This window comes from Ursus americanus, chromosome 18, assembly GCF_024610735.1.
Source record: "Ursus americanus isolate L20-20 chromosome 18, mUrsAme1.1.p, whole genome shotgun sequence".
Lineage (NCBI taxonomy): Eukaryota > Metazoa > Chordata > Mammalia > Carnivora > Ursidae > Ursus > Ursus americanus.
This window is the reverse complement of record NC_142144.1, coordinates 59,279,832-59,302,135: the sequence shown is the minus strand read 5'-3', so window position 1 is coordinate 59,302,135 and position 22,304 is coordinate 59,279,832. Positions and strand designations below refer to the sequence as shown.

The 22,304-nt window shown below is 36.7% G+C and overlaps 1 protein-coding gene across 5 annotated transcripts in view; it reads left to right on the top strand.

Moving 5' to 3' along the window:
- The window catches only part of UHRF2 (ubiquitin like with PHD and ring finger domains 2), a 115,570-nt gene that overhangs the window by 69,144 nt on the left and 24,122 nt on the right, over window positions 1–22,304 (top strand). For 3 of the 5 annotated variants that reach the window (XM_087869656.1, XM_087869654.1, XM_045780210.2), the window contains 7 exons: window positions 1,648–1,752; window positions 10,605–10,711; window positions 13,973–14,135; window positions 14,787–14,927; window positions 16,621–16,717; window positions 17,039–17,196; window positions 21,497–21,595. In XM_087869656.1, coding sequence (XP_087725782.1) covers window positions 1,648–1,752; window positions 10,605–10,711; window positions 13,973–14,135; window positions 14,787–14,927; window positions 16,621–16,717; window positions 17,039–17,196; window positions 21,497–21,595 — 870 coding nt within the window. The remainder of the gene's footprint in view (window positions 1–1,647; window positions 1,753–10,604; window positions 10,712–13,972; window positions 14,136–14,786; window positions 14,928–16,620; window positions 16,718–17,038; window positions 17,197–21,496; window positions 21,596–22,304) is intronic. The other 2 variants (XM_087869655.1, XM_045780211.1) reach the window with 1 other exon arrangement.

Here is a 22,304-nt window from a genome sequence, read left to right as displayed (position 1 = left end):
TTTAGTTTATTAATTTCTTTCAATGGAAGAGGAGCATTTAGTTTAACACAGTCTGTATCTTCCCATCCTTGCTATGGTTATATTATAATTTTGGCTAAATCCGTATGCGTGTTTTATGACTTTAGATCTTTAAATACAGTAAAAAAAAATACTACAAATAAATACAGTGTAACATTATAAATACAATAAAAAGTACACTTAGTATATGTTTAATTGCCTTGTGTTTTTTTTGTTTGCCTCATTTTTTGGGGTATACCTGTCACTAATTTATTCCCAAATTCTAAAAGCCCTATTAATACGGTCTCAGATGAGTTTAAGGTTGTTGGCCTGAGCTCTACAAGGATGGATTTGCCATTTAGGAAGTGGGGAAGAGTCAGATTTATTTTCATCAGGATTGGTGAAGTTGGGAATCAAGTGGTCCTGTCTTCTGGAGTACCTGGTGTTTTCAAGACCTAAACTCAGGTTCTGATGCCTTTATTAGCTTCTCATTGACTTCTAACGTGTGTCTTTCCCTACCTCGATATGCAGGCTTGGATTTCAGCTTCTTTTACTCTAAGAACAATTATATGATAAACAAATGAATTCTAATATTTCTCTCAGGGAGTTTGAAGTACACAATGTGACACTGTTCCAGTGAGCCAAAATTGAAGATACATGGGAAGAAGCAGTAGGCCATTGAAGTAGTAGAATTGCATGAGTAAATTTAACAAATTGGACAGCAAGTTTGGGTAACATTGAGTAGTTCTGGCTCAAACATATATGCTCTATGAAGGAGAAGCTGAAGATAAGAATTAAGGTGGGGAGCCAGATTGAGACTCAAGGGTGATATGTAATACTTGGGGCTTGATATACAATATGGCCATTTAATGTATTTTAAGCAGATTTGTTCTTAAAAGTATTGCTCTGTTTGTGATGGGTAGAATCGGGTTTAAAGAGAAAAACTGGAGGCAGTGAGAAAGGATGTTTATAGCATTCATGAGTCAAACTAAGATTATAGCAGTTGAAGTAGAAAAAGATGTGTTTGAGAGATCTAGGAGATAGATCAAATTTATTTATGACCAAAATGGGTTTGAAGAATAGAGGAGAAGAATGAGGCTAAAATGACTCTTGCCTGGGGTGCCTGGGCTCCTCATTCGGTTGAGCATCCTACTATTGATTTTGGCTCAGGTCATGATCTCAGGGTCATGAGATTCTCTCTCTCCCTCCCTCCCTCCCCCCCTCCATTTGTATACACCCTGTCTCTCAAAAAAAAAAAAAAAAAGAATAAAATGACTCTTGCCTTTCAGATGTGGCTAGGGAGCAGTGCAATAATTAAAGAGAAAAAATGAGATAGGCAGGGATCTGGACCACTGATAAAGAAATTCTGTTTTACCGAAGTTGAGCTATAATGACAAGTAGACATAAAATGATATTTAATAATTCTTTTGAAACTTAGAATTATAGGTCTGAGCAGTTTTAAGGTCACCAGCTTAGTACCTAAGGGATATATATAGTTGGGAAGAAATAAAGTTGGTGAGCAAAAGATAGAACTCTGGGTGACATTCAGTTCTTAGTTGGAGGCTTTTAGGGTCCAATAATACATGTGAAAGCATTTTGTAAATATAACTTGACTATTCAAAGTATTTTGAGACTCTCTTTATTTCATAGGTGAGCGAAGCAGGTGTCCATAGGCCCCATGTTGGTGGAATTCATGGTCGAAGTAATGATGGGGCTTACTCTCTTGTCCTCGCTGGCGGATTTGCGGATGAAGTAGTAAGTCACGATACAACCTTGTTCTTTAGAACCTGTCTTGATCGTTCGGTAAAATATAGAAGCTTTTACTAGCATATATCAAATCCCATTTTTTTTTTAGCATAGTTTTTATGTTGAAGTGGTCACTTCTGTACAAATTATAAGATAAATCAATTGGCAGTCTTTAATCTTTACATGTACTGATTTATATATATATGTGGTAACTGATTATTGCAATAAAAATACATTCTTTATAGAACTCACTTTTTTCTAATTAAACTTATTATTTTGGGATGTTGTAGATTGATGTGTAGCCTTAGAAATACTATAGATATCTCTATGCCCTTTACCCATTTTCCCCCCAATGGTAACATCTTACAAAACTAGTACAGTAGTATCACAACCAGGATATTGACATTAATACATTCAGGTCACTGAAAATTTTCCTACCACGAGTATCCCTCATGTTGTCCTTTGATAGCCACACCAACTGCCCTCCCTCAACCCCTCCCTAACCCCTGACAACCACTAATCTGTTCTCCATTTCTGTAATTTTGTTGTTTCAAAAATTTGTAGAAGTAGAGGAGCGCCTAGGTGGTTCAGTCGGTTAAGTGTCCAACTCTTGATTTCCACCTGGGTCAGGATCTCAGAGTCGTGGGATGGAGCCCTGAGTGGGGCTCCGCACTCAACAGGGCATCTACTTGAGATTCTCCATCTCCGTCTCCCTTTACCCCTCCCCTCCCATGCTCACATGCCTTCTCTCCCTCTCTCTCTCTCTCTAAAAATCTTTAAAAAAACTTTTTTTTTATAAGTGGAATCATATAGTATGTGACCTTTGGGAATGGCACTCTTCACTCAGCATAATTCTTAAATTGTGGCATGTATTAATAGTTTATTCCTTTTTTTTTTTTAAGATTTATTTATTTGACAGAGAGACAGCCAGCGAGAGAGGGAACACAAGCAGGGGGAGTGGGAGAGGAAGAAGCAGGCTCCCGGCCGAGGAGCCTGATGTGGGGCTCGATCCCAGAACACTGGGATCACGCCCTGAGCCAAAGGCAGACGCTTAATGACTGCGCCACCCAGGCGCCCCAGTTTATTCCTTTTTTTATTGCTGAGTAGTATTCCATCTGTAGGTATGCCACAGTTCATCTGACCATTCATTCATTGAAGAATATTCGGATTGTTCCAGTTTTTGACTTTTACAAATAACTGCAATAAACATTTAGGTACAGGTTTTTTAATAAATGTAAGTCTTCATTTTTCTGTGATAAATGCCCAGAAATGTATTGTTGGGTTATATGGTAGTTGCATGTTTAGTTTTTTAAGAAACTGCCAAATTGTTTTCCAGAGTGGCTGTACCACTTTACATTCCTATTAGCAGCGTGTAAGTAAGTGATGGAGTTTCTCTGCACTCTTGCCATCATGCGGTGTTGTTGCTTTGTTTTACTTTAGCCATTCTCATAGGTATGCAGTGAGATCTCATTGTGGGTTTAGTTGACATTTCCCTAATGGCTGATGATGATGGACATGATTCACTTTTTTGCTATGTGTATAGCCTCTTTAATGATATATCTTCAGGTCAGTTGCCCATTTTCTAATTGGTCCTATTTGGGGTTTTTTGCTGTTCATTGAATATGTAGTTTGCAGGTATTTTCTCCTAGTCTGTTTCATTAGTTTGTGTTCATGGTATGTTACAGCTGTGTAGAGGCCAAGATGCATGTTTTCAGACAAAGGTAGAAAGGCTTGCCATTTTTCTAACAGGCAGATTTGGCAGTATGTTTACACTAGCATGGCAAAGGAAACTGAAGATGGAACTACGCAGGGTAATTATTTGAGTACTCATTTAATATGCCTATTTTTAAGTTGTATTTTTCAGAAATACAAAGGATGTTGTATAGTTTACTACAGTCAACACTAGATTTTTTTTTAAGGCTCTGTAAGAAAACAAGCCAACTAACAGTAGAATCTTTTTAACATGTTTTTAGCAACAAGCCAGTTGTGTTTGATCTAGACTCTGACATTTGTATGTGAGACTTTCCCAATGTGTAAAATAGAAAAAAATAGTAGCACCATTTTATGTCAAATTTACTGATATTAAATGAGGTAATTTATGTAGTCTTAGCATATAACGAGGATTCAAAAAGTTGCATTGTCTAGAGCAGAGCTTATCTTAAATATACAAAACATAAACATGTAGAGGTGAAAATAAGTACCAGGTAGAATTGAGATGGTTATTACTACTTCCCTTTTTCCTCATCTTTTGAGTATAGTTAATAGTCAAACATTAAACATTGTAGAGAAAAGTACTAATGAGCTGTTAATTATGTATCTTAAGCAATTAATTCTCAGTCTATTAAGTAATGTAAAGAATAATTCATTTTGGAGCTAAAACACATAGGCTTAGATCACCAGCTAAGATATATTTGGAGATGTTAATACATTTTATAAGCATTTTTAATCTTTTGATCTCTTATTGCAGGCAGGTCATATCTACAGAAATGGGTGGAGGAAACCTAAATAAACTTTTCTCATTTGAGAAAAAATTTTGTTTTGAAACCTTTAAGTATAACATTCACGGAGCCCATAATCTTTGTTTTGTCCAGATGAATGGACATGAAACTACTGAATACCTGTTGATAAACTAGTTAATATTTTAGTCTAGTAACTTGAGAATCAAATGCTAGTTTTAGTGCCCTGTGTTAGGGTAACCTCACTAGAGGAATGTGAACTCACAAAGATGATCTGCCTTTTACAGTTGTCCTGAGAAATAGTTTGCTCAAGTGATCAGGAACAAATTCTGGAACCAAACTGTTTTGGGTTTGTGTCCTGGTGCCATCTCTTACTAGCTAAGTGACCTTAGGCAAGGTAATGAACCTCTGCCTCATCTATAAAATAAGGCTTTAAAAAAGTACTTCAGAGGGTTGATGTGAGCATTAAAAGAATCACACGTAAAATGCTTAGCCTAACTTCACAGACACACGGAGTAAATGCTAGGTGGGTGTTATCAGCAGTAAAGTGGTAGTACCCAGTTTTGCAAACACGTAAGGGGTATTTTGAGAGAAGCTGGCAGATTGAAGCTGTACACTAGATAGCTTTGAATTAAAGAATCATTAAAGGTGTCTGGGAAAAGATTAGTGATCTTAACTGTGTTTTAGGATATTTATCTGATAGTCTTTGCGGGGGGTGGGGGGACAGTGAGAAGATTGAGATGAAGGTCTTTTCCTTGATAAAAGGTAGTGGCAGGAATGGGAGCATCCAGCTTGTTGTGTTATGCAGCTACTTTACAACTTGAGAGAAGTCGAGATTGGGAAATTGAGTCACTCTGGGGCAGTAGTATGCCCCCTATATAGATGATGGCTTCTTACGTGAGGTGTTCTCAAATAGCAGGCTTCTTTAGGTTACTGACCCACAGGGGTACAACTTTGTGGAGCATGGACTATAATATGTAACAAATGTGGGCTGATCATTTTTCCTTAGGAAAATTAGTCTGAACTAATATATTGGCTGAATTCTGACAGTCCAGCAATTTTTTTTCCCCTAATAATAATTAAAAGTTTCTGTTGGTGTGATGAATAAAGTATTGATGAGTTAATGACGTAGAATTTTAATTATTCTGACTTGATTATTTGCTGTTTAAGGAATAATCAGAAATGTTTTGTTCTTTCATTTTAAATGCTACTTAGTTTTAAAGCTTAGGTTGCCTCTATTATGCCGTTCTAGTCACCACTACTTTTTCCTTTATAGCACTACCATAATTATAACTTTAAAAGTTGACAGGGGAGCTGGATGGCTGGGTGGCTCAGTTGGTTAGGCATCTGCCTTCAGCTCAGGTCATGATCCCAGGTCCTGGGATCAAGCCCCACATGGGGCTCCCTGCTTGTGTGCGCACACATGAGCGTGCTTTCTCTCTCTGACAAATAAATCTTTTTTTTAAAAAAGTTGACAGGGTTATGAAAATGAGCATTGTGAAGTCAATCCAAGTAACATTTGGAAGACTTTCTGATTAAGAAGTGTTCTGGGCTGCTCTAGGTGTAGTTATTTATTAGATTTCCTTTAAATGGAATACACACTAAAGATGAAATTCCTTAATGCCTTAGTCTTCAAAATATAGACTTCAGTATTAGATCAACAAAAAGTGAAGTCAAGGTTTTTGGACAGATAAAAGCCCTTCTAAAACCATGAGATTTTAGTTATGACTTAATCCAAAAGAAAAACAAGGTGCAAAATAATTGACCTTTACTACAGACAACGATTAAGTAGAGAAAACGTCATTGTTTTAAGTTCAATCTAAACTAATTAAACTCTTGCAATAAAGAAACATTGTTGGGTGGGGGAATGAGCACAATGGTTGAAGAGGAGTAGGAGATACAGTCTTCTAGTTATGGAATGAGTAAGTCATGGGAATAAAAGGCACAGCATAAGAAATGAGGTCAGTGGTATTGTTTTTCGTTTTTTGGGTTTTAAAAAATTTGTTATGTTATGTTAGTCACCATACAGTACATCCTTAGTTTTTGAGGTAGTGTTCCATGATTCATTGTCTGCATATAACACCCAGTGCTCCATGCAATACATGCTCTCCTTAATACTCATCACCGGCCTATCCCAATTCCCTACCCCCCTCCCCTCTGAAGCCCTGTTTGTTTCCCAGAGTTCATAGTCTCTCATGGTTCATTCCCCTTTCTGTATACCCCGCCTTCGTTCTTCCCTTCCTTCTCCTACTAATCTCCCTATTTCTTATGTTCCATAAATGAGTGAAACCATATGATAATTGTCTTTCTCTGCTTGACTTCTTTCACTTAGCATAATCCCCTCCAGTCCCATCCATGTTGCTGTAAATGTTGGGTAGTCGTTCTTTCTGATGGCTGAGTAATATTCCATTGTGTATATGGACCGCATCTTCTTTATCCATTTGTCTGTTGAAGGGCATCTCGCTCCTTCCACAATTTAGCTATTGTGGACAATGCTGCTATGAACATTGGGTGGATATGGCCCTTCTCTTCACGATGTCTGTATCTTTGGGGTGAATACCCAGTAGTGCAGTTGCTGGGTCATAGGGTAGCTCTATTTTTAACATTTTGAGGGATCTCCACACTATTTTGCAAAGTGGTGTACCAACTTGCATTCCCACCAACCGTGTAAGAGGGTTCCCCTTTCTCCACACCCTCTCCAACAATTGTTGTTTCTTGCCATGTCCCATTTTTGCCATTCTAACTGGCGTAAGGTGGTATCTCAGTGTGGTTTTTTGATTTGAATTTCCCTGATGACTAATGATTTTGAACATTTTTTCATGTGTCTGTTAGCCATTTGTATGTCTTCATTGGAAAAGTGTCTGTTCGTATCTTCTGCCCATTTTTTGATTTGATTATTTGTTTCTCATGTTTTGAGTTTGAGAAGTTCTTTGTTGATCTAGGATACCAGTCTTTTATCTGCAGTGTCATTTGCAAATATCTTCTACTATTCCATGGGCTGCTTCTTAGTTTTTTTGACTGTTTCCTTTGCTGTGCAGAAGCTTTTTATATTTTGGGTTTTCCATCGAAGAGAGATAGTTTGACTTCTTCTTTGCCGATTTGAATACCTTTTTTATCCCTTTTTGTTGTCTGATTGCTGTTGCAAGGACTTCTAGTACTACGTTGAATCATAATGGCGAGAGTGGGCATCCTTGTCATGTTCCTGATCTTAAGGGAAAGGCTTTCAGCTTTTCCCCATTGAGAATGATATTCGCTGTAGGCTTTTCATAGATGGTTTTGATGAAATTGAGGAATGTACCCTCTATCCCTACACTCTGAAGTGTTTTAATGAGGAAAGGATGCTGAATTTTGTCAAATGCTTTTTCTGCATCAATTGAAAGGATCATACGGTTCTTGACTTTTTCGTTGATGTGATCTATCACACTGATCAGTTTGCGAATGTTGAACCTTGCATCCCAGGGATGAATCCCACTTGGTCATGATGGATAACCCCTTTAATGTACTGTTGGATCCTATTAGCTAGGATATTGTTGAGAATTTTGGCATCCGTATTCATCAGGGATATCGGTCTGTAATTCTCCTTTTTGATGGGGTCTTTGCCTGGTATGGAGATCAAGGTTATACTGGCCTCATAGAATGAGTTTGGTAGTTTTCCTTCTGCTTCTATTTTTTGAAATAGCTTCAGGAGAATAGGTATTATTTCTCCTTTGAATGTTTGGTAGAATTCCCCGGGGAATCCGTCAGGCCCTGGACTCTTGTTTTTTGGGAAGTTTTTGATAACTGCTTCAATCTCTTCATAATTAATTGGTCTGTTTAAGCAATTTCTTCCTGTTTCAGACTTGGTAGTTTATAGGTTTCCGGAAGGCATCCATTTCTTCCAGGTTGTTTAATTTATTGCCATATAGTTGTTGATAAAAATTTCTAATGATCCTTCCTATTTCATTGGTGTTGGTTGTGATCTCTCCCCTTTCATTCATAATTTTATTAATTTGGGTCCTTTCTCTATTCTTTTGCATAAGTCTGGCCAGGGGCTTATTGATCTTATTAATTCTTTCAAAGAACTAGCTTCTAGTTTTATTGATCTGCTCTACTGTGCTCCTGGTTTCTAATTCATTGATCTCTGCTTTAATCTTGATCACCTGCCTTCTCGTGCATGGGTTAGGCCTGTTCTGTTCTAGCTCCAGCTTCTTTACGTGAGAATATAAAAACTGCATTTTAGATTGTTCTGTTCTTTTGAGTGAGGCTTGGATGGCTATGTATTTTCCCCTTAGGACTGCCTTTGCAGTGTCCCGTAGGTTTTGGACCATTGTGTTTTCGTTCTCATTGGTTTCCATAAATTGCTTAAGCTCATCTTTAATTCCCTGGTTTACCCAGTCATTCTTGAGCAGGATGGTTCTTAGTTTCCAAGTGTTTGAGTTTCTTCCAAATTTTTCCTTGTGATTGAGTTCCAGTTTCAAAGCATTGTGGTCTGAGAAGATACAGGGAATAATGTCAGTCTTTTGGTATCAGTTGAGACCTGTTTTGTGACCCAGCATATGGTCTATTCTGCAGAAAGTTCCATGTGCATTTGAAAAGAATGAGAGGTTGCGGGGATGCACAGAGCCCAAATTATTGACCAGGACCCAGGCAGTGTGCACTTGTTTTATAGGGACCTTAGGGATGTGGGCTTCTTGATTTTTCAGCCTGCCTTCTGTGGGGGGTGGGGGGCAGCCACACTGATACTCAGGCAACCCTGTTTGTGTAGAGTTGCCCTGTTCCCTGTGAGAGGGGGTGGGGATGGGCACAATGCGAACCAGTATTTCAGGGCTTTTGTTTTCTGGTGGCTTTCCCTGGCGGTTTGCTGTGACTCTTCTGAGAGTCAGAGCTACAGTGGCCTTATCCTAGCCTCTGTCTCAGAACAGAAAGATCGCAGTCTGCTCTCCACTGAGCTCTCCTGGCCACTTTAACTCTGTTTCTGTCGGTGCTGCTAAAAACCCTGCCCCATCCCGGGTTCTGTGCCCCACAGCCAGTCTCCCAGTCCTCACTCCCTGGTCCAGCATATCTCTGTCCTTTGTGCTTCTAACACTGCCAACTGCCCTGGGTTCCCCGAGCTCCTTGTTTCAGTGTCATTCACGCATTTTCTGGAGCTCAGGTTTTCAGTCTGGTCGCGCGTGCACTCCCAGTCTCAGTCTGCTTTATCGGCAGCTACCAGTCCGCGAATCTGGCCCGCTTCCCAGTGCAGGTGGCTACTGCTTCCCGATACCTGAGCCTGGGGGCTCCCTCCCCCTTCCGTTTATCTTCCGATATCTGTGTGCAGATTCACGGCTCCCCGCTTCATACCTCAATACTCAGTGCCAGATGTTCGTTTGTAGAGATCCAGATGTATCTTCCTGCGTCTCAGACGGGCTGATTTCGTGGGTGTTCAGGATGATCTGGTAGATATCCAGCTCAGTTCAGGGGACCCGCTGAAAAAAGGTCCCCTACTCCTTCGCCATCTTTTTTCTTCACCTAGTCAGTGATATTGTAATAGCATTGTCTGGAAACAGATGGTAGCTACACTTGTGGTGAGCACAGCATAATGTTTAAACTTGTATCACTATGTTATATACCTGAGACTGAACATGGTCTGTAAACTAATCAAAAAAAAAGAGTGAGCCACTATTTCGATAATATTAGTAGAGTTAATTTGTATACTGATACTCTTCTCAACTGATTTTGAGTACTGAATCAATAACTTAGTAATATCAATATAAATTTGTAATTAATACAGAGATATTTGTGGTCCTAGTTTCTGTAACATCTAGTTCCTTTGGCATGTTTTTTTCACATTTAGTAGACCCTTTATACAAATTTTAGTTTTCAAATTCTTTTCCTTTTTAATAATAGGCTATTATTTCACTGAATGTAATTTAAGTGAACCTGTATAATATGAAATGTGGGGAACTTACTAAGCTGTTAGGATTTTAATTTTGAATTTTAACAGCAAACTTGGGTATGGTGTAGATTGCTGATGAGAAATCAGATATGAAGTATTTACTAAAATGGTATGCTGTAAAATCCTACAAGAGAATATTGATGTTTATTTTAATACCATTGAATTAAACGAAACAATATTCCCAGTCTATAAATCTTATTTTGTAACATCCTAGAGATTAGTCCTTTATGTACATAGCATGAGAATAGCCATATTTGGAGGTACTGGAAGCTCTAACTTTAAAATGATCATGTGATGTAACTTGATATAACTTGAAGATGTACTGCGTACACAACTGCATTTGAGATATTTTGGCAAGTATCTCTCAAGGTACCTTGAAAGAGAACATGTAAATTCATAACATCCTAACCAAATGTTCTGACTGTAAAATAAGAATTGGCAAGATTATACTTGGGTTTAGGTATCTTAATGCTGAAAATCTTTTCCCATAGGACCGAGGTGATGAATTCACATACACTGGGAGTGGTGGTAAAAATCTTGCTGGTAATAAAAGAATTGGTGCACCATCGGCTGATCAAACATTAACAAACATGAACAGGTACTCTTTATTGTTAGAGTTTGTAAAGACTATTTGGGCTTTGTATAAAAGTTTGATTATAGTAATGTAATTTGTAAGTTAGACTATAGGGGAGAATCTTAAATTGACAGTTAAAGATCTAAATTTAAAATCCCATTACCTGATTATATAATTATTTTTAAGCATTCTAACATTTCTTCATACTACTTTTTAAATGGCATAATTCCCAGTCTTAATACATGTGTTTTACATTTAAAAACATGTTGAAACATTTGAAGGAAGGGAACCTATGTAAGTGAAATTGAGGACAAGGTGGCTATCTACTATCCCATAGGTCAAAGTTATGTTTTACTCAACACAGATTTATCTTTTAAAGTAACAGACTTCTTTTTAAAAGAGACTTAACGAATGTGAGATAGGTTTAAGTTCGAGAGCCGCATTTGTGGGCATAAGTGAAACATCAGATAAACTTAATCAGAACTACACTCAGGGTGCTTTTAGAATTTATAATGTCTCTTCAGTGCTATAAAAGAGGATGTTTAATTACAAAAATGACCTTTTCTAAGTAAATACTTACAAAGCATTACAAAAGAGCCACCTTGTGCTAACCTTTGTTCTATAGAAGTATTAATGACATTCCAGCTTCCATGGGAACAAAAAATGATTTTAAAATGTTTTATTTCAAAGGTGCTTGCTAATAGCAATAATAAAGTGACCCAAACCATCAGATAGCAACGACCACATTATAACTTGTCATATTGATAATTTTTTGATCAATTTCATAAAGTTGAAATTTTTATATCCTATTGTTAAGGGTGTTTTATGGATTATTGAGTAAAAATGAGTATTTTTCTTTCTTGAGTCTAAATCACTCGGTTTTAAGTAGTGTGCCCTTAATTTCTGATTACCGTGTGAAGTAAAGAATACACCAATATGATTTCAAGAATTTGTTGCATACCAAATTACATACAATCTGTTTTTATGTCTTCCTTCTATATTATTTCTGACAGTAGGATTATTTAACTGAACCAGCAGAGGAGACAGGTCAGATTTGCTGGTGAAAACATTCCTGAGGCAGGAGTCCAGTCCTTAGCTAGTCTTTTCCTAGCAGAATAGCAGCTCTTCAGGAGGAATGATCTTAAAAGGAGTTAGAAAGATTTTGATGTGTTTTTGTCGGTGAAAGTATTATCTTGAATTTACAAAAGGGCTTTTCACGTTGTCAAATCTGAAAATTATATTTACCTTTTAATAACAATAGATGATTTTGCTTGAATGAGGTTTGTTTCCTAACTTCCTGCACTTGTAATATACATGGTAAATATTTTCCAAGCTTTTAAAGAATCTAATAAGTATAACCCTGTTTGCCATATGTTATAATCTTATTAGAAAATAATTGAAAAGTAGTAAAAATGTTTATATTGAAAGGAAGGTAGTGAATATAAAATATTAACTCAAAAACATTTCCGATTGACTTATAGGGACTCTGACATCTGTTCAGTTAATTTATACATTAAGCTTTTGAGTATGCATAGTGATTGTAAAGACCTCTGGGCAAAGATACCTATATGTTTTATAAACATGAAAACTGGGGTGAAAGACCCTTAGCTCTGCCCCATATTATACTCTTTCCTGACTAGTATATGGTCCAGTGCATTTTCGCTTCTCCACTAAAGGATAGTTTGGCTCCTGCTTCTTGCTTTGAGAAGTTTGTTCCTATTTCTTCTCAGCTTTTCGCTTTATGAAACTGAAGAGGGCAGCAAGGTAACCTAGCCATCCTTTATAAGGGCAGTTAGAAGCAATCGATTGAGCTGCAGAGTAATGGAAAAGCCTTGTTTCACCTAGTTTGATCTTAGATTCTTTTCACATACTTGAACTACCTACATACTTTTGTGAAGCTAGAAGTGAGTTAATAATGCCAGTTAGTGGTGGCAATCATTCTGAATGAAGGTGCCTGTAAGCACCGAACCATTCCACTCATTAATGTGAAAATAGTATTTGTCCTTTTCCTACCTCTTTAAGAAGATGAAGTATATATATCTCAATAGGTATTACATAAATAAGATGGAATACTAGCCCTAGAAGGTTGGTTACATTTTCTTCTACCTCCCAGAGATTTCATGCATCTCCCTTTGAGATAAAAAAAGATAACTTGGTAAACTTTATTTGACCACATTTATAAAGTGGTTTTTTTTTTTTTTTTAAACAAAACACTTTCAGTTTATTTACTTTAACAATATAACTGATCAAGAGATCTGGGTAGATTAGACATTTAGTCATAAGGTCAGTTTTTTTTTATTTGAGCCTGCGTAAAATTATACCCTGAAAAAGTATTTTGTATCATATCTGAATTTACCAAATTGGGTGTGTATGTGTTTTAACCTTACATGTTCTCAGTGGGTTTTTTTTCCACTTAAGTTAGGAAGTAGGTATCTGAGAAGAAGAATACTAATTTTAAGTAGATTCTAGTTTGGTGGGGTTGTTTTGTTTTTTTGTTTTTGTTTTTGTTTTTTGGCAGGATTAAGTTCTCCCAAGAAAGGTCTTCTTACATACCCTTACTGATTAATTACTACTAATTGAGTACACCTGCTAAGATTCAACTAAATCAGGTGCTGCTTCTCACTCTGTTCCTCCTTGTTCACATGTCATCATAAAAATAGTGATCTGGAGGAGCCGAAAATCTTTATTGTCATGATTTAACACAGGCATTTGAATGCTTCAGTTTTATTTAAACTTTTTACTCGAAGTCTTTATATTATCATATTAAACTTGTTCTTTAATAGCTTCTAGACGTTAAGGATTCTCTATCTGGAATGTGGAAAGTAGACCTAGAAAGGTCATCTGTACCTTGCTGACAAATTCATTTTCCTGGATTTCTTTCTACATTATTCCAGCAATTTACCTCACTCCCTTATCAAAAATAAATACTACAACAATCACTTGCTTTAGTTTTCCAACTTTCTCCCTTCCCTCAACAAACGTTATTTTAAAAAAATTCCATGTATTTCTAGTTGTTTTCTATTATACGTGGCACAGATGTTATTACTTTCAGAAGAACCCTACAGGCTATCTGAGAACCAATCCCCTGGCTTGGGGGTGACATCAGAAAACTGATTTGTCTTCTCTGCTGGTGGGGGAAAGCATAATCCTATTATCTGGAATAATATGGAAAGAATCATAGAATCTTAACCATCAGGTAAGGCATAATTCACCTTTTAATTGAGCTAATAATGCGATTATGTACTTAAAGATTACTTGGTATAAAGACTTTGTTTTATTTTTTAGGGCATTGGCCCTAAACTGTGATGCTCCATTGGATGATAAAATTGGAGCAGAGTCTCGGAATTGGAGAGCTGGTAAGCCAGTCAGAGTGATACGCAGTTTTAAAGGGAGGAAGATCAGCAAATATGCTCCTGAAGAAGGCAACAGATATGATGGCATTTATAAGGTGCTCTATCTGGCATGACATCTTGTTAGTCATTCTTCCTGGGCTTTCAAGACAGGGTTGCCAAAGGGAACTACTCTACTGGGTGGGCTAAAGGAAATAGTAGATCACCTTCGTTGGTATTTCTACTTTTTCTGGAAATGTAACAAATATACAAAGTGAGCTCCTAACTTTAATACTTTTCTCTTAATGTTTATTTGAAGTCCATAAGGGCAGAGTTACATTTTGAGTTAAGCTTTTTATAAGTGTATATTCACTATGATAAAACTATTTAAATAATGTGACCATTGTAGATACTGATTCTTATAGATTTTCAAAGTCAAGCACGTTATAATTTGTCAAATAGGTTGTTTTCTTTTAAAAAATGGAGGCATTTACTGCCACCATTTTTATCTATTATGCAGGAATCTATTTGTGAGCATAATCTTGTTAATATTTCAAATTTATAGCAATGTGTACTTATATGGGAACTATCTTAATTAGGAAATAAGGTCAAAACAATATTTTTAGTGAATATTTTTTATTTACTGTTACTACAACAAAGCAAGTATCTTTTGAAGTTGCATTTAGTTTAGTCAAGTGTACTTAAACTAGTAATATATTATGAGTAAGTCTAAATATTTAATCTCAAACTACTACAAAATACTGATTTAGGTGGTGAAATACTGGCCAGAAATTTCATCAAGCCATGGATTCTTGGTTTGGCGCTACCTTTTAAGAAGAGATGATGTTGAACCTGCTCCTTGGACCTCAGAAGGAATAGAACGGTCAAGGAGACTATGTCTACGTTTACAGGTTAGATAACATTTGTCTAGGCTACTTGTATGTTCATAAAAATGCGCACCTCTGTAATATCTTTGTGCCTTAACACTGGATACAACTCGTGGCAATTGATCAGTGGACTTTAAGGGGTGAGGAATGAAATCATGCAAGTTACACAGAAGGAAAACAAGCAAAAAGGTAGCATTCTAGGTGTCAAACTGCCCTAAGACCAAGAATTGTGCTTGGGAAAACCCAGGCCTTCAATGAGAAGTAAAATATTTCCAATTCAATTTGGAAATGACTTGAAGAATGACGGAGAGGGATACATAAAATTTATATAAAGGAGGCCTTAAGAAGGGAAGTTTATCCTAGAGGGCACAGGGGGTGTGTCTCTGGTAGGGGAAGGGGGAGGTGGCTTGTAAGAGTGGTCTGCTTCCTACCCTTCTCACTTTTCCTCACCCCTTTTTTCTCTTCCCCCTCAAAGCTGCTTCTCTGTCCTGTCACCACCTTTAGTGCTTTGCCTTTTTTTTTTCCCCTTTGCCCATGTTCAGCTGTTAACCCATATAAGACTTTGTTGGTTTTGTGTGCATAATGGATGGTATGGCTACATTCCCTGTCCACTGCCTATGCACCCTAGACTTTGTCCCTGACACTGACTTCAGAGCATGGTTTGAGTTCATCCTCCATCGTTCCCCATTGTTGTGCTTCCTGTAAAGACTACCAGCTTTTCATTTCCCCTGGCTCTGCCCACACTGCATGTGTAGGGGCTGAACTATGGGCAAGTGTCTGACCACCCAGGCAGGTGAGTGTGTGTTTTCTAGTGCAAGTCTGTGTCTGTTTTTGTTTTCTTTTTAAACTTGTAGAATTAATTGTTTCATTAATTAAATGAGACCCATCGGCTGCTAAAATAACTGCCAAAATAATTCTTTTTATAACAATATAAAAAAATAACTTGTTAAATCCATTTTTAAAAGATTTTTTTCAGATTCATTGTTCAGCAGAGCAGTGTTCTAGACAGGTTAGATTTGAAACTGTAAGCAGAAGCATGTAAGCCCATCTATTAAGATAAGTGAATAATATCATTGTTGGGGCCTAAAACATGTTGAACTTTAAGTATCAGTGTTATCAACAAAGCATGTCCCCCAAAAAAGGATAGCCACTAAAACACAAATAGGTAGACTTTATTCCTTAAAGTCTAACCTTAGCTGATAAAGAATTCAGTAATTTAGTGGCTTTAGGTGTTCTAAAAGCCCCTTCCCCCCCTTATTTTGGGAGATAAGAAATTTAGTCCTTAGTGTTGGGGGAGGAGTTGTTTTGTTTTTTAAAGATTGGCTCCACAATTGAGTGTAATACCATCTGTATGAGTGCATACTGTGCTCTGTGGTTGATCTTTACTTACCTTCATATCTAGATTCTTCTCTTCCTTAAACTTTTTAAGCCACCTATTCAAATCTCCTGAAAACTTGTCTTTCCTCTTTTAGATCTGAGACTAAGATCATTATTTTATAAAATGGAGTATCTTAACTACATGGTTTTACACTGAATTGGGGATTTTAATAGTCTTCTGTCCTTTAAATGTCTGTTTCCTTTATATAAAGTCTCTCAGTTTAGGTAAAATATAGACTCTTCACCCCTTCCTTTTTTAAATTTCTCAGCAGCATCTAGACACCCCCACACACACTTCTTTGCAAAACTTAAATCTATATTGTACTTTTTTCCCCATCAGTATCCAGTAGGTTACCCTTCAGATAAGGAAGGGAAGAAGACTAAAGGACAGTCAAAGAAGCAGGCCAGTGGAGCCTCAAAAAGGCCGACTACAGAAGGTAGGTAATGATTGCAGACGTAAGTCCTAAAAACATAGTTACTAATAAAGAAAAATATTAAGAGAATAAATTGAGAAACGAATCAGAAATTAAAAGAGATGTTTGGGAGTGGCAGAGAGGCGTGGGACTTTTTGTGTATTGTAGTAGCGTCGGAGCCAAAACGGCAGCAAATGCAGTATTCACAACTCCAAGGGAAGTTAGATGCTGCTTTATGCAGGTTATCTTCATGTTAAACATTACTGGTGCCAGTTAACTCTTTGATCTCATAGTTCTACTTAGAATCACTCATAAGTCTGCTTGTGTATTTTTAAATAAATCTAGATGATTGTCCAAGTGCCTCCAAAGTGTTAAAAACACCAGATTCAGCAGAAGCAGTTGAGGCTTTCCAACTAACCCCTCAACAACAACATCTAATTAGAGAAGATCACCAAAACCAGAAGCTATGGGATGAAGTGCTTGCATCTCTTGTGGAAGGTCCAGTATGTAAAGGTTTTTTTAATAATAATGTTCTAATGTTAACAAATAGTAAAAAATAACATCCTTTGCAAGTCAGTCAAAACTTGATGTTTTTATGTAACCCTCTCATCCAGGGCTACTGCCTTTCAGAAATAAACTAAAGTAATACTTAAATGCTTTTAAATTGATTTTAGGCCTCTTAGTTGTTGGTTTTGGCCTCTCTGTGCCTGAACTTACTCATTTATGTTGAAAGCACTGTTCATGGGAAGAATTTTCAGTTTGTGTAACACAATTTAAAACTCATTGGGAAATTTCTTGCTGTAGTTCAAAGTTATCTGATGGTGTAAATCTTAAGCAGTTCAGCACATGTTTAATAGTGGTAAAAAAAAAAAAACCTGTTGATTTATTTAAATACTTTATATGTTTTGGATTTTTTCCCCCATTTTTTGGTGATCATGAAATTTTAAAGTGAAAAGAAATTACAACTCATGTGTTGATTTTGTGTTAAGCTGTATTTTGCAAATGAAGCTTTCTTATCAAATTCCAGAAGCTGGAATTTTCAGATGTGAATTTATTCCTTCTTTGTTCACTTGCTTTTATTATGTCTATAATTTTACTTAAAATTAGAATATTCCATTTTATTAGATAGTAACCCCTTATTAGGTGTAATATAGTTACTTTTCTGGGTTTTTTCCTCCATGCAACTAATTGTGGATGAGCTTTAGTATCCTCTCTTGAATTTTTATCCTGTCATCTTCTAGTAATTTCTTCTTTCCAGTGTTCCCTTTGTTTCTGTCCATTCATTAGCCAGAATTTCTCGTGTGTCTGAGATGGGGTTAGTTATCTTTCTGTCTAAATATAGAGAGAACTCATTTTTATGTGGCTTTTTATTTGAGAAATGGTTATCAATATTAAGGAAGAATGTTCCCTGGTAAAATTTTTTAAACATGCATTCATATATTTATATATTCACATATGTATATTTATTTATATACATATATTTTTTTTAAGATTTTATTTTTAAGTAATCTCCCAATATGGGACTCAAACTTAGAACCCCAAAATCAAGAGTCACATGCTCTACTGACTGAGCCAGAGCCAGCCAGGCATCCCTATTTATTCATTTTATTGTATTGTATTGTATTTTTATTTTATTTTTATTTTTATTATTTTTATTTTCTATTTATTTTTGAGTAATCTCTACCCCCAACGTGGGGCTCAAACTCACACCACCAGGATCAAGAAGCTTATGCTCTGGGGCACCTGGGTGGCACAGCGGTTAAGCGTCTGCCTTTGGCTCAGGGCGTGATCCCGGCGTTACGGGATCGAGCCCCACATCAGGCTCCTCCGCTATGAGCCTGCTTCTTCCTCTCCCACTCCCCCTGCTTGTGTTCCCTCTCTCGCTGGCTGTCTCTGTCTCTGTCAAATAAATAAAATCTTTAAAAAAAAAAAAAAAAGAAGCTTATGCTCTACAGACTGAGGCAGCCAGGTGCCCCTGATTTTTAAACTTTTAGAAATGGGTGAGATTTATCAAATACTTTTTGTTTTGAGAGAGAGAGAGTGTGCCATGGTGTGGGGCGTTGTAGGGGGTGATAGAATCTTAAGCAGGCTTCACACTCAGTGAGGGGAGCCTGACCAGGGCTTAATCTCACCACCCGGAGATCATGACCTGAGCCAAAGTCAGGAGTCAGACGCTTAACTGACTGAGCCACCCAGGCGCCCTTCAAATACTGTTTAGATTTATATTGGAGTCATTATTTCCTTTGCTTATAAATGTGAGATGTTGGGTTATTCTTGGTAAAACGAGGCTTACATGTTTGGAGGACAGAAGGAAAGTGATTTAATTCTATGCGAAGTGTTACTTGCTTTTTAGCCAAGATATCCAGGCATAAAGAGAGTCTGATTCTAGTAGGTCATTTTCACTTAGAGAAAGCAAGAAACAGCAAACAGTTGTTGATAATAATCTAATTATTCTCTGGTGAGAGGATACAGCTGGTTAGGGATAACTCAAATGAGCTCTAGTTCCTGGGTGGGCAGGAGACAAAGTACTAGATATAGGTGAAGGAAAAAGCCACCTAAGGGTACATGGAAGTTCTTTTGCACATCCGTTGACTGGATTGGAAATGTGTATTGGGCTTCACTGTGAGACTTTTAATATGTATGTCCTGTTTATCAATTTAAAAAAAATTATTGAAGTGATTGTGTCCTGTGAGACTCAGTAAATGTATGCAAATCAAGTACACTTGTCAGCTCTTCTTTCAGTGTAACTTTTATATGAAATAGTCACCAGTTGACAGTTCTCAAACCGCCAAAAAAAAAAAAAAAAAAAGACAAAATAATATTCAGTAGGTTATCCCACTATTGGCAGGATCTTACATGCCTGGGTGAGATGATCGTGACCTTGCTGCTAGTGATTACTCTGGATGTTTATGTAGTATTGCCATGGGCAGATTTTATGCCTATTCTCTTCAGATAAACCAGGAATACATTTATTAAGCCAGAAAAATCAGGAGTTGGCCAATGACGACTTTTAAATAAATGCATTTATTATATATGTGTTGTACATTTTTATCCCAATACCTTCCCATCCTTACCTACCTCTTGCTACTCTCTCAGGCAAAGTGCTTCAGCTATAGTATGACCTCTGTACTATTTAAACACACTCAACCTGTTCCTCCTTCTAGGCCATTATACCTGTACGACCTCTCTGACTAGAAAATTCTCTTCTCTATACCTTGATGTGGCTCACTCATTCCTGTAAGTCTCTGAAAAATCCTAGTCCTCAGAGAAGCCTTCCCTGGCTACCCTAAGAGAGCCACTCTTTACTTATGCTTTAATTTGCTTTGTTTGTTCAGTTATTACTATCTGAAATTGATTTTTTTTTTTTTTGCCTGCTCTCCTAAAGGAAGATAAAGTTCCATGAAAGTAGAAACTTTGCCTTTTTCTCACCTCTACCCAGATGAGTATCTAGCACATTGTAGGAACTCAGAATATCTGTAGTGCCTCTTAAAGGGATCATGGAGATACCAGGGAAATTATCAGTCATTAACAAACTAGTTTGTCATGGGGAAGGGAGGTTGGTGTTAAAGTTTGAGTTCTTTCCATATCTCTCCTACATGGTACATTCTTTCAGTGTGTTTTGTAATACTTGTTGATAATTCACTTTTATAATGTTTGTAAATAAGTTTCAAGATATAACTTTGAAATGGGATCTTTGATTTAATTTTGACCTGAAATTCTTGTACATTCTGCTTTTTTACTGACCAAAAAAAAGAAGACATAAAAAGTACACTCTCGTACTACCAAAATAACTGAATTAGCCTTGTAACTATTTAAAAAACTACTTATCCTTCTAGTTTAAAAGATACACTTGGGTAATATGGAACCAGTAATGGCTTTTGATGAGTATAGGAGTACCCGTTTGATCATCTTTGCTTAAGATGGCTCTATCTTTTTTTTTTTTTTTTAAGATTTATTTATTTATTTTAGAGAGAACACACATGACAGCACAGGGAGGGGCAGAAGGAGAGAGAAACTTTAGCAGACTCCTCACTGAGCTCAGCCTGATGTGGGGCTTGATCTCAAGACCCTGAGATCATGACCTGAGATGAAACCAAGGGTCGACTTCACCGACTACACCACCCAGAGGCCCCAAGATGGCTCTATCTTTTATAATTTAGTCCCAATTCGAGTAAACATTGGCATCAGGAAAATATAGGATGTTTTTAGACTGAGGCAAAATACCATAGAAGATAATCCTAGGAAAATAAGTATGTTGATTCTTCAGAGTATTAGATACTACAGAGTATTAGTGCTTTTATTTTTTTTTTTTTAGCTTAAAAAATATTGAGGTTTTGTAACAGCAAAAGATTGAATAAATAATATGTGTTCATATACTGGAATTACTACCCAGCTTTTTTGAAAAAAGATCTGTATGTAATGACTTTGAGACAAGCTGTCCATGATTTTTTTTTTCTTTCAAGTTTTTATTTAAATCCCAGTTTGTTAACATATGTCTATGATTGTTTTAAAGGGAAAAACAGTGATCTCTGGAATGTGAGATTTAAGGGGAACGTTCACTTTTTAATGCCATATATTTTGATTTTGCACTTTTCCAGTCCAGTTCTAAGATTTAAAACTAATGTGTATATCTTAATGGAATGGAGTTTCTTCAGTTTTATATATTTACTTATGGTTACCATCACTTTGTTTTTAATACAAAATGTGTTATAGTGACAAAGACATTTTTCTGTACTTACTTAGAATTTTATTAATATTTTATGAAATGCTAACCTTTTTTCTTTCCCTTGGGTACCATTCTAGAATTTTCTGAAAAAATTGGAACAATCTTTTATGTGTGTCTGCTGCCAGGAGCTAGTTTACCAGCCTGTGACAACAGATTGCCTCCATAATGTCTGTAAAGTAAGTAGATTGCTTTCTCATTTACCCTTGTTTAGGACAAAAGGGTACACTAACCTCCAAACATGTTTTTAGCATGTAAAGCATTTTTCCATGCAGCAGAACAGTTGTGGAACCTTGTCAGTTAAGAAACATTTCATTACATTTTGTCAGTAATGCATGTTTCAATTCTACAGTAATAGCACATATGTATCATGTTTGGAGTTACTGAGGAGAGTTGCAGTGGAGAAGAAAGTAAGGTGGTGTTGCTGTTCTCTATGTTAGAGCTTATGTACGTTTCATATATTATAGTGCAAACTGAATTCCGTCTACACAATGGAATCTAAAACAGATTCTGTTTGGCAGCATGCCCAGAGGAGTTGAATATTGTATTATTAGTGTGGTGTAAAGGGAAAAATTGAGTTTTAGTCAAACCAAGGTTGGAATCCTGCTCTACTGCTCAGTGGTTGTGTGCCCTGACCTAACTTCTGAACTTTAGTTTTGTAAAGTTTCTTTTGTAAAATGGAAGTAAACCTTCTGCATATGTGTTTGTGCCTGACCTATATATTTCTGGAAGACACATTCTACATTTAAGTGATTTGATGAAGTATATAACTTAGTTCTAAGCAGGGGAATCCTAAATTTTTTTTTAGGTGTTCTGTCATGAAAGAACAGGATTAAAATCCAACATAGAAGATGAGGCTAGTGGAAACTCTACATAAATTCTAACACT